The 11,045-nt window shown below is 46.2% G+C and overlaps 1 protein-coding gene and 2 long non-coding RNA genes across 3 annotated transcripts; 2 read left to right on the top strand and 1 right to left on the bottom strand.

The window, feature by feature from the left end:
• Positions 1-1,934: 1,934 nt before the first annotated feature.
• On the top strand, positions 1,935-4,737 carry LOC119340881. Its single transcript, XM_037612780.1, has 2 exons — positions 1,935-3,179; positions 4,454-4,737. Exon 1 carries the CDS (start codon positions 1,946-1,948, stop codon positions 3,173-3,175), a length of 1,230 nt encoding a protein of 409 aa, XP_037468677.1. The 5' UTR covers positions 1,935-1,945; the 3' UTR covers positions 3,176-3,179; positions 4,454-4,737.
• Positions 4,738-6,172: 1,435 nt separating this feature from the next.
• On the bottom strand, positions 6,173-7,865 carry LOC119335953. Its single transcript, XR_005162139.1, has 3 exons — positions 7,766-7,865; positions 6,656-6,875; positions 6,173-6,530 (listed from the first exon to the last, which is right to left on the bottom strand). It is a non-coding gene; the product is annotated as an uncharacterized LOC119335953 (long non-coding RNA).
• A 2,071-nt stretch (positions 7,866-9,936) lies between these two features.
• On the top strand, positions 9,937-10,741 carry LOC119336344. The gene is made up of 3 exons (XR_005162376.1): positions 9,937-10,032; positions 10,154-10,276; positions 10,445-10,741. It is a non-coding gene; the product is annotated as an uncharacterized LOC119336344 (long non-coding RNA).
• Positions 10,742-11,045: the final 304 nt, after the last annotated feature.

Here is an 11,045-nt window from a genome sequence, read left to right as displayed (position 1 = left end):
TATCTTCAGAACCTCTAAACCTAGAGGGCAGACAACCTTCTTTGCTTCGTACGTACTGGCGGGCAACTCGTTATTCTTTGGAAACATATTCTTCAACATTTTCAGCAAGTTTTCAAATGCCGAGCCAGCTACACCTGCCTGTGCCTTCCATTTCAGCAAATCCAGTGTGCATCCCAGCTTTTTCAGACCATCATCGCATCCGGGGTACAACGACTTTCTGTGATCCTCTAACATGCGATCCAAATTCTCCCTCTCCTTTTCAGTTTCGCAGCGTCTCCGTGCATCAGCAATGGTCCGACCAAGATCATCAACGGTCTCATCACGTGCCTCTTCTTCACCTTCACCTTCCCCTTCACCTTCAGCATCCTCCATGAAAGTATCACCGAAATGAGCAAGATAGCTTTCATCGATGAAATCATCCCCTTCTTCATCTTCTTCCATTATAACCCCTCTTTCTCCATGCTTGGTCCAACAATTATAGCTTGGCATGAAACCGTGCCGAAGCAGGTGCAGGTGAACTTCTCTTGAGGAAGAGTAACCCTTCTGATTCTTACATTCAACACATGGACAGATAACAAAACCCTTCTGCTTGTTCGCATTAGCCACTACGAGGAAATCTTTCAAACCCGTAGTGAACTCGCGGGAGAGTCGGTTACCGTACATCCATTGTCGATTCATCTGCATTATTATAATATAAAATATATAATTAACCATCATGCATTTGTTAAACTAACTAGCTATAAACAATAGAAATTAAACAATGAACAACACACATGCATATTTTATCAATGACACACATGCATGAAAGGTTCAAGTTGCTAACCGCGATCGAGGAGGAAAAAATAAATGAGGAACCTCAAGTGTGGCTCCAACACTTCATATCATGTTTGTTTCACCCTCTTGGGGCATTTCATCAAACACCTTGTGTGCATAAGAGGAACCAAAAGCAAACCTACACCCCCTTGTGAAGCTTGTGAAGAGAAGTGGCACCAAATGGCTAAGTGAGCATGCTGAACTGGTATATATAGGGGAGGAGCTTTAGTCGCGGTTGGCCTGGCCAACCGCGACTAAAGGCCTTTGGGCACCTTTAGTCGCGGTTGGCCTGACCAACCGCGACTAAAGCCCATCACGTGCACCAGCTGGCCACCGAGCGCCCTGGGCCCAGGCCTTTGGTCGCGGTTCGTCTGCCGAACCGCGACTAAAGACTTCATTAGTCGCGGTTCCTACAGTTTCGCGACTAATGGGGCTGGACGGAAGCCTCTTTTTCTACCAGTGTTAGAAATCCTGAATGCAACTCAAAAATTTTAATTTTTGAGAATAAATGCAGCTCAATAATTTTAATTTTTGAGAATACTTAAACTATATAATATGAAAATACATTCCATGGTGCATCCGAAAATACTGATTTCATATTATGAATGTTGGTATTTTTTACAATAAAGTTAGTCAAACTACGCAGATCCGGCGCAGCGGCCGAGGAGGGGGCAGATCCGGCGCCTCTGCTCGAGGAATGGGGGTCCTCTGGAGTCGCTCTCGCAAGCGACCCGGGAGGAGCGGTTTTAGTCTTAGTTTTGGTCTTTGTTCATCCCGAGGACAAGAGTTCTTAGGCACGGGCGGGCGGGTACTTTCGCTCGGTTTAGGTATCGACCTCGCCGGAGACAAGAACGGCGTGACGGGCGGCGGTGAGGCAAGGATGGGAGGGGAGCAGCGAAGAAGGGAAGAAGTATTTGGCATTTTTTCAAATCTGGGCTCGTTATTACTACCGTCAAAGGCCCATTCCAGCTGCCAACACCCACTCGGACACAAGATTCCACCTCCTCTCAATTCCCTCCCTCAAAAAAAAAAAAAAATGCTCCTCCCAATTCCCCATCTCGTCCAGGGTTTCCCCGCGGCTGCCTCCTCCGCCCTACCTCGCCGGGCCCAACCTCGCCGGCCTACAACGCCAATGGCGACCAGCAGCAAGGATATGCCGTCGCCTCTGACGGAGATCCCCGGTCACCTCCTGGTGGAGATCTTCCTTCGGCTGCCCACCCCGGAAGACCTCGCCCGCGCCTCCGCCACCTGCGTCTCCTTCCGCCGACTCGCCACCGACGGCTCCTTCCTCCGCAGCTTCCGCCGCCTCCACGCACCACCACTCCTCGGATTCCTCGACTACGGCAGGTTCCGTCCCGCTCTGCCGCCGCACCCATCCGCGCCCGCAGCCCGCGCGCTCGCCGTCGCCGCCGATTTCTACTTCTCCTTCATCGACTCCTACTGCCACTGGACCGTGCAGGACTCCCGCGACGGCCGCGTCCTCCTCGACCGCGACCTCCGACAACATGAGCAGCCCCCGGTTTTCAAAGATCTCGCGGTGTGCGACCCCTTGCACCGGCGGTACGTCCTGCTCCCCCCGGTACCTCACGGCCTAGCCGCTTCGCTTGAGCACCCGTTCCCCATGGTAAGCGACGCCTGGTGCAAGGCTTTCCTCGTTCCCCTCGGCAAGGAGGAGGTAGCGGCGGCAGAGACAACATTCAGAGTGATCTTGATGGCAAATTGCAAAACTAGTCTGGCTGCCTTCGTCTTCTCTTCGAGCACTGGGCAATGGCAAGCCTCTGCATCCAAGGTTTGGAGCGATTTGGCCCTTGGCAAGCACGACATGGCCGAGATGTCATGGGTCCACCCTTTTATTCTCAGGCGCCATTATGCTTACGGCTGCTTCTACTGGGACTGGGTGGAATTCGGGGTCCAGAAGTTGCTCTTGCTTGACACCAGGAAGATGGAGTTCTCCATTGCTGACCTCCCGCCCGGGGAATGGAACAAGGAAGGAGGAATAGCCGTTGTGGAGGCAGGGGAAGGCAGGCTTGGGATCTTTGGTTTCCATGGTAAAACTTCATCCAATCTCAGCTATACCGTTGCACGGAACAAAGGCGAGAGTCCCAGCCAATGGGAGGTGGAGAAGACAATCCCACTAGATTCTGGGTACAGATGTTTTATCAGAGATGCAACCCAGAGGTACTTGCTCTTCACAAGGATAGACGCCTCATCATCTCTAAACGATCGACTTACTGGATACTTCTCAATGGATGTCAAGACGTTGCAGATTCAGTGGATTTATGAGAAACAGAATTATCGTTTGCATGAGACATACCCATATATCAACTTTCCACCATCATTGTTGTCTTCAAGGAGAATATGAAGTGGTAAAGTTTCTATTGCTTCCAACTTATCTCCTTCCTTTTATAATCATCACATGACTTGTCTATTGCTTCATGTTAATTATGGCAATTGGTAATTCTTGTTTGATTTAGTAATGTTTAATTTTTTGTGCTCATGGGAAAACTAAGAAAGCTCTGGAACATAATTGTGTTTCTTGTCTTGTTTGTCTTGGTCGCCTTCTAAATAGAACGGGGTTAGTAAGAGAAGTGATCTTGTACGCTATGAATAGCTTATGCATGAGTCCTGATGGAATCACTAAAAACACCAGGTCATTATTATTATTATTTTCGAGTAGTACTCCCTCCGTCCGGAAATATTGTCGGAGGAATGGATGTATCTAGACACATTTTAGTTCTAGATACATCCATTTTTATGCATTTTTTGAGACAAGTATTTCCGGACGGAGGGAGTAGTTATGATGGTCAAGATAAATGTAGAAGGAAAGGAATACAACTTTATATCCAGTTTTACCTTGGATTGTTTCACCTTGAGAAAATTCGTTCAAGTCAAAGACAGTTCATTTTGTATACTTTTTTATTTTGATAGATGTAAGGAGGCAGAAAAGTTCTCTTGTAGTCATCTTCAGATGTATAGTTTTAGCTTGTGATGCTGTTTCGAGATAAACCTGCATAACTTGTGCTCACGGGCAACTGAAATGTTATCCCACGATGTTGTTTTATCTGAATCAACCTCATGAGATAGAAGTGAGTGCTTATCAGCATGAGCAACTGAAATCGTTCTTTAGTGCACTCAGTGTCTCCACCACTCTTAAATCCTCAGTATCATGGTTGTGCTCTGAATCTTAAGGCAAATCATATTGATTGAGATGACTGACTGAAACTTAGAGTTTCAGGTGATTGTATTGTTTCTCCTCGTTACCAACACCCCAAGTTTCTTTATTTTCCTTAGTAGTTTGTTATACTGATAGAGTGTACCTAGGCAGTAAATGAACTCCTGCAGAACCAATTCCGTATGAGTTTTTCTGGACCGAATTCCTTTATGTTCATGCGCCTCTGTCCGGCTGTGTATCCCAACTTGTAATGATGCTAAGTACACTGAAGTGAGTGTCTGCCTGTAGTCACATGTTCCAAATTTAGTTGAGATCAATATTATGCTATTCTGCACCTTCCTGTGATACTACTTGCCTAAGTACCTTAAAACTTCTTTCCTTTTAAGCTTGTAAAACTCTTGAATTACTATGCACAAATTGGGTGGAAAAGCTTGTGTGTTGTCTGAGGTTTTTGTCTTGTTTGTCCAGATTGGTGGAGTCGTCATCAGATCGGCTTTCTGAGTTCAAAGCGACAAGCGTGGGGTTGTGACAGATGTGAATACCTACCTTTCAGAAAAGATGGCACATGACAATGAATTTCACCTGGCAATAGTCATGTATATGTTGATCTTTTTTTCATGTTACTTCTTGCTTCAGTTACTGTGACATTTGACATGGCTATTCCCGGCCTAAGAATGTGACTGAAATGACCAGTTTCAATCAATAGACAACTGTGGTAAAGCTAATTGATCTATGTCTGCAATTCATATTTACTTTTCTTAACTGTACTAGATATGGCAATGGACCCTGGCAAGTGATGTCGGACAAAAAGAAAAACCCTAGCGCAGCATGTAGTTGGACTCGGTTGCTTGTTATTGCTCTTCTCCACTAGGATGAGGGCAGCGCTAAGCTGAGAGGTCCATCCATCTATCAACAGGGGGACCTGAACTGGACTAACCTACAGATCCTCTGATTGATGCAGTTTCTTCTCTCATTACTGGTGAATGCCTCAATCACACAATTGATGTAGTGAATGCAACGTCTTCCATTTTGCAAGCAAACGGTAGCCATGAAACAAAAGTACAAGGATCGTGTATTAGCAATTACTCCTCTTTTGTAGCTTTTTCTTCTTTGTGACCCAGTTTTGTACTAGGATGGTCACCCAATTATGCGTCATGAGTGTGTTCGTTGTCGCTACCAATACACCCAGTTTCTTTCTCTGTTTATACTGCCAGGTGCCTAGGTAGTATATGGACTCCTAGAACATGAACGTACCAATTTTCGGCGACTAAGTTTTTCATGAGTCAGTTTCCTTTTGTTTACGTGCCTCTGTCTCTGCCTGGATATGTATTCCAACCTGTGTGGCAGTATTACCAATGAGATACCACGAGCGCCTATAATCTGTTCGTCTTATACTCTTATGGCTCGCGAGATCTCAAATATGTGTACAAGTTGGACCCAAGTTTCTTCTCTGGTGTCTAAACTCGTGTCTTTTTGTTTGTCCAGATTCAGTGGAATCGCCATGAGATAGCTTTCAGAGTTCAAAGTGGTCGCTGTTTCAATAGCATGTGGAGTTGTCACAGATGTGATCACCTTGCTGACAAGATAGCGTGTGGCGTGATGATCTACAGAATTTCACTTGGCAGCGGTGAGAAGTCTATGGCGTTCTTGTTTTCATGCTACAGGTCATATCCTTCTTTTAAACATGTTTTAAACGAAATTGATGAAGGGAAACCAAAGTTAGAAAAGCAAATACTCTGGCACTGTCCACTTGAAGCCTTGGACTCCGGCAAGGCAGTGTTGCATCATTCCTCCAAGACCAAAGGATTTATATCAATCGTGTTTGCAGGCCTAAGCGGACACATCAAAACTTGTGTCTGTCCAAACCAGAGCGTGTGCAGAACAGAGAACAGAGAGCACTTTCCCTGAATGCCCAACCAGTAGAAAAAAAATATGCAATCACTAATTACAATGCACGTTGATTGCAACCACTAAAGCCTTTTAGCATTCTACTACAGAAAATGAATGGAAGCCTCAATGTCAGGAGCAGGTCCCCCTGTTAGCTTCCCACAATCTGGCAACCATGATATGTGGCCCCTGATTCCTACCACCAATCAAATCGGATAATTTGGTGAGCGATGTTACAAACGACGACAGAAAGGAACGAATTCAGTGATCACCAAATCAAACAGTTTGGGGTTCATCATGGACACGCCAATGTTACAAATCATACATATGAAGCAAATCATATCTGGTGTTCCATCGTTTCACGTTATTACATCCATAGACAGTAAACAACTCATAAATCCATATATCGTAAACAACTCAAAAATCCACTGTTTGTGACTGCATGGAGACGTGGCATTTTGCAGTGCCCGGCCGTAGTTTATGAGAGTATGAGCGCAGCACCACTTCACGCAGAAACATGCAAGATTCAACAAACCAAATTAAAGTAGATAAAATCCAACGAAGAGGCTACGCATTTAGAGAGCATGCAGATTTAGCAAGAGTCTGATGGCTTCATCTCCTGTCCTCAGCCAAAGGGCACGCGGCTGACAGTTACCAACTGAATCAGAAAAATACCAGCAACCATCAGAAAAATACCAGCAACCTTAACGGCTAACATTCAGTAACATTTATTGAACACAGAAAAATGGAAGACGAAGACATCAAAAGAATCTAACTACATACCTTTCGTATGGACCTTTTTCACTATAGAATTTAATTGTTTTCTTTGGAATGTGCTCAATCTTCTGCTAGTTTGGATCATCAGTCCTTACACAAGATTGTATGAACTCGTCACTGCAGTAACAGACTGCAATCTCCTCAAGAGACTTGGGCAGTGTTGGAAGCGACCGCATATTCTTGCATGCCTTTATGATCAGCGTCTTGAGTGATGTGAGTTGCTCCACTGTGGAAGTTGAGTTCACATGTTAGGGGATTGTAAAAGATCTTATATTGTATATATGTAGCCAGTAGCGTCGGATAAATATACGAAAACTTGTTGTTCGACCAATCTCTCGGAGAAGGAGAGGTCGATCACTTCTCTTTGTATATGTTCATGACGATCTTCTGTACTTAATCGTTTCCTTCATTTCCTTATATTACTAGCTAGCTAGCGTGTCGAGTCCTCTCTATACGTATAGTACGTAGTGTCGACCAAGCACGGAGATAAGAGAGGACACTTCTTTCTATTAGCTAGCTAACACAATATATGAAACCCCTAACTTAACCCTACAAAACCCCCAAACCCACCTCCCTTTCAGAAAAAAACCCCCAGCCCCTGAACTACTGACGCGTGCAAGCCTTTTGGTCTCGGTTGGTGGCACCAACCGGGACATAAGGCCCTCCTGTGTGGGCAAGCCGCAGCGGCCACGTGGAGCCCCATCTGTCTCGGTTCGTGGGCGAACCAGGACTAAAGGTGTTGGGCTTTAGTACCGACACTTTAGTCTCGGTTCGGCAACCGGGACAAATGAGCCTTATGAACAGGGACAAATGGGGCTTTTTCTACTAGTGATGTATATTTATAGCAGCTGATAATACGCCCTAGAAATATACATATGTTATCCTTTTTTCTTCTCAATACAACAACCAGATGAAGCAATTTGAACACGCCAACAAGGGGCGCACGGGCTGGGGCAGCGCTGATCCGCAATGGTTAGAGAGAGAGATGGAGGGAGGGAGAGAGGGAGGGAGGGAGAGAGAGAAAGAGGGAGGGAGGGAGGGAGGGAGGGGGAGAGAGAGAGGGAGGGAGAGGGAGGGAGAGAGAGAGAGAGAGGTAGTGTGCGCAACAGATCTCACCTGGAGGGGGAGGCACTTCACCTCCACCGCCGCCTGTGGCGCTACAGATCTCACCTGACAGGGACACACCGTCGCCGCCGCCCAAGCGCAGGTTGAGGAGGCGCTGAGAGAGAGAAGTCGAAACAAAGGAGGAGGGCGTCGAGTGAAGGGAGACACGTTGTTTCCTCGTGACTTTTCAATGGGCTTTCTGCGAGAACGAGCCCAATTAATCACGTGACTGCAATTTTGCTCAGCTGCCCCGGCCCGTTAGCGATCCTATTAGCAAACGGATCTAGATTAGGCCTGATTCACAGTTAACTAGATCAGTGATGGCGCGCGTTGCCGCGCCCGTCAATTATATCAATATAATGGTAGGAATTTCAATAATATATATGATTCCACAAAACATACTAAACTTTTAGGATAAACAAAGTGAAACATATATATCTACAAATGTAAGTTCAGTCATAGAATGTGTTCACACAATCTTACATTTGATAAAAGAATAATATAAATATTTGTAAAAACCTCTGTAGTATTAATTATATATACAGAATGGTACAATATGTAAACTGTAATGGTTGGTTCATAATAAACTGACAACATACAAGACATAACAATATGGCCAAAGAAATAGATAGTACAAAAGACAACTACTCTACTCATTCCCTTAAAAATGGGAATACATTGAAAACGGCGCTGATATACAACTTTATATTGAGTTAGGCATGAGTCGACTTAGAAAGCTCAAAGGAGTTGGCAACACCTGATAAACAACACCGCATCTTTTCAAATCTGTCGCGGTATGAGAATGTAAGGAGTTAGGTTAATGAGGGCATGCCAAAATATTATCTGTGTTAGTAGGCCGTTTCCTAGGAACCGAGCAGGCCCAGATCTGACCCGCCCCACCGCGGACCGCGCCTCCACACCTGCGTCACCAGGAGAAGAACGCCGCTCACCATATAGCCCATCGATGGCCGGAAGCACGCTGCTCGCCAGGGACCTCCTGGCCGAGCATAACTGCGCCGCCATGGATCTGGCCTGAAGCTCGCGCCGCCACCTCGAGACGACACCGCCGCGCCCGTCCTCCACCAACACACCGCTGCCCATGCCCGACCGCCACCACCACACCACTCCTCCACGTCCCCCGCCGCGCGCCGGCGAAGAACTGCGTTGCTGCCCGCGCGAGCCCCTGCGCAGCCCTGCGGACAGCCCACCTCCGCGCGAAGGAGTAACCATCCAGGACGCGCCGCCTCGCCCGCCGCCTTTGACGGCAGAGCGCGGCCGCCACCGCCAGTGCCAGCGGCGCAGCGGCCGAGGAGGGGGCAGATCCGGCGCCTCTGCCCGAGGGATGGGGGTCCTCTGGAGTCGCTCTCGCAAGCGACCCGGGAGGAGCGGTTTTAGTCTTAGTTTTGGTCTTTGTTCGTCCCGAGGACAAGAGTTCTTAGGCACGGGCGGGCGGGTACTTTTGCTCGGTTTAGGTATCGACCTCGCCGGAGATAAGAACGGCGTGACGGGCGGCGGTGAGGCAAGGATGGGAGGGGAGCGCCAGCGAAGAAGGGAAGAAGTTCTAATTTTGAGCTGTAGCTGCAAACGAATGGTACCAGGTAAAAGGAATGGCCTAATCCCTTTTTCCCATTGAAAAGGTGAGAAAAATTCGAAAGCCAATGGTTATAATTTTCTCTCCAAATGCTAGCAGGTCGTGGACGAATCTAAGAGACAATTAACATCATTCCAGATTTAGTATAGTTAATGATGAGATAACATATCTGGTAACGAAAAAATGTGTCATTTCGCATGATCGGATAATACTATCATACAGAAAATGATGTTGATATCCTAGCGAGACCACAAATCAAAATTTCGAGACCAGTTTAGTACTCACAAAGAAACAAATGTCTGGAGGCGATGAAAAGGTCTCTTGCAAATGGGATTATCTTGTGAAATCAATATTTGAGGAAACAAATGATAGATAAACAGAGAACTTAAATTTGAATTCAGTGATAGCATATGAAGGTTCTATCCAAATGGTACCATCAACAGAAAAATAGTAGACAAGGTAGAATCAGGGCCGGCCCTAGGCCATGGCGAGGAGTGCGACGGCCTAGGGCCCAGCCTCAGCAGGGGCCCATACGCTGTGCACCTATATGCTATATACAATGTATATATTTCTGGAAAAATATACTAGTGCAGAAGAGCAGCAGGCCTGGCCCATTTATTAAAAAGGAAACAAGTCACGCACAAACATCAATCCCTTCTCCTTCGCTGGCTCCTTGAATTACGCCTCGGTAGTCTCCCGTTCTTCATCTTCTTTACCAAAAATTGATTGCCCCGACTTCCTAAGAGGCCAGGCCCCAATTCCTGAAGTTAATCAATAAATTTCTTTGGTTCCTTGCATTCTATAAACAGCCCCAAGGGACCCCGACGGACCTACAACGGCAGGGACGCGAGAGCAACTGCAGCATGGCCGTCCGAGCCGTGTTCATGGTGAAGGGCAGGCGGTGGAGATGTGAAGTCCAGGCACTGTTCAAGGTAAGCACCGAAGCCATTGCTCATTCATATAACTTTTGGATCCCAATTCTTTGATCCGTGTCTGTTTATTTCTGGTATATGATGAGTTGATGTAATAAACAAAATTCATGATAAGCCATTGCTGATGTTTGACCTACTTAATTCCTCCTTTTTTTGTACGAATTGCAGTCAGGTAATTCTGCAGGTTGTGGCATTGCAAGAATTTTCATTATTGGGTAGATGGAGCATATAATTTCTTCTAATTTACTCCAAAACCAAGATTTAAGAAATCAGGTTCTCTCCTTTTTTTTGTAACAATGTTGCCAAAATAGCAATTATATGGTTGTGAGAAAAGAAAAAAGAACTAACATCTAAATCAATTAATTGAATCTCAAAACGGTGCTACATCCTTTACTAGAAGATATTTTTGCGTCTATTATAGGGGCCCATTAGATGAAGCTCGCACAAGGGCCTCTAAGATCTCAGGGCCGGCCCTGGGTAGAATCATATCAAGGTCATTCAGATAGTTCCACCAAAACATATTTTTTGCAGTATTTTTTGCGGAAACCGTGGTGCTGATATAAACATAGCAGTAGCGCGCTAGTGAAAAACAACGCTACTACTAATATTGCCACGACGTAGCCGCCAGACTAGGAATAGTAGTTGCGCCTGTTATGTATATGCGCTACTGCCACGGGAATTTAGTTGTAGCGTGTTATCCTAACACGCGCTACTGCTACACATGACCTATCTCCTCTAACCGGCCGCCCCCATCCTCCCTCTCCACTCT

The sequence above is a fragment of the Triticum dicoccoides genome, chromosome 7B (genome assembly GCF_002162155.2).
Source record: "Triticum dicoccoides isolate Atlit2015 ecotype Zavitan chromosome 7B, WEW_v2.0, whole genome shotgun sequence".
Lineage (NCBI taxonomy): Eukaryota > Viridiplantae > Streptophyta > Magnoliopsida > Poales > Poaceae > Triticum > Triticum dicoccoides.
The sequence above is the reverse complement of the archived record's forward strand: the minus strand, read 5'-3'. Positions and strand labels throughout refer to the sequence as shown.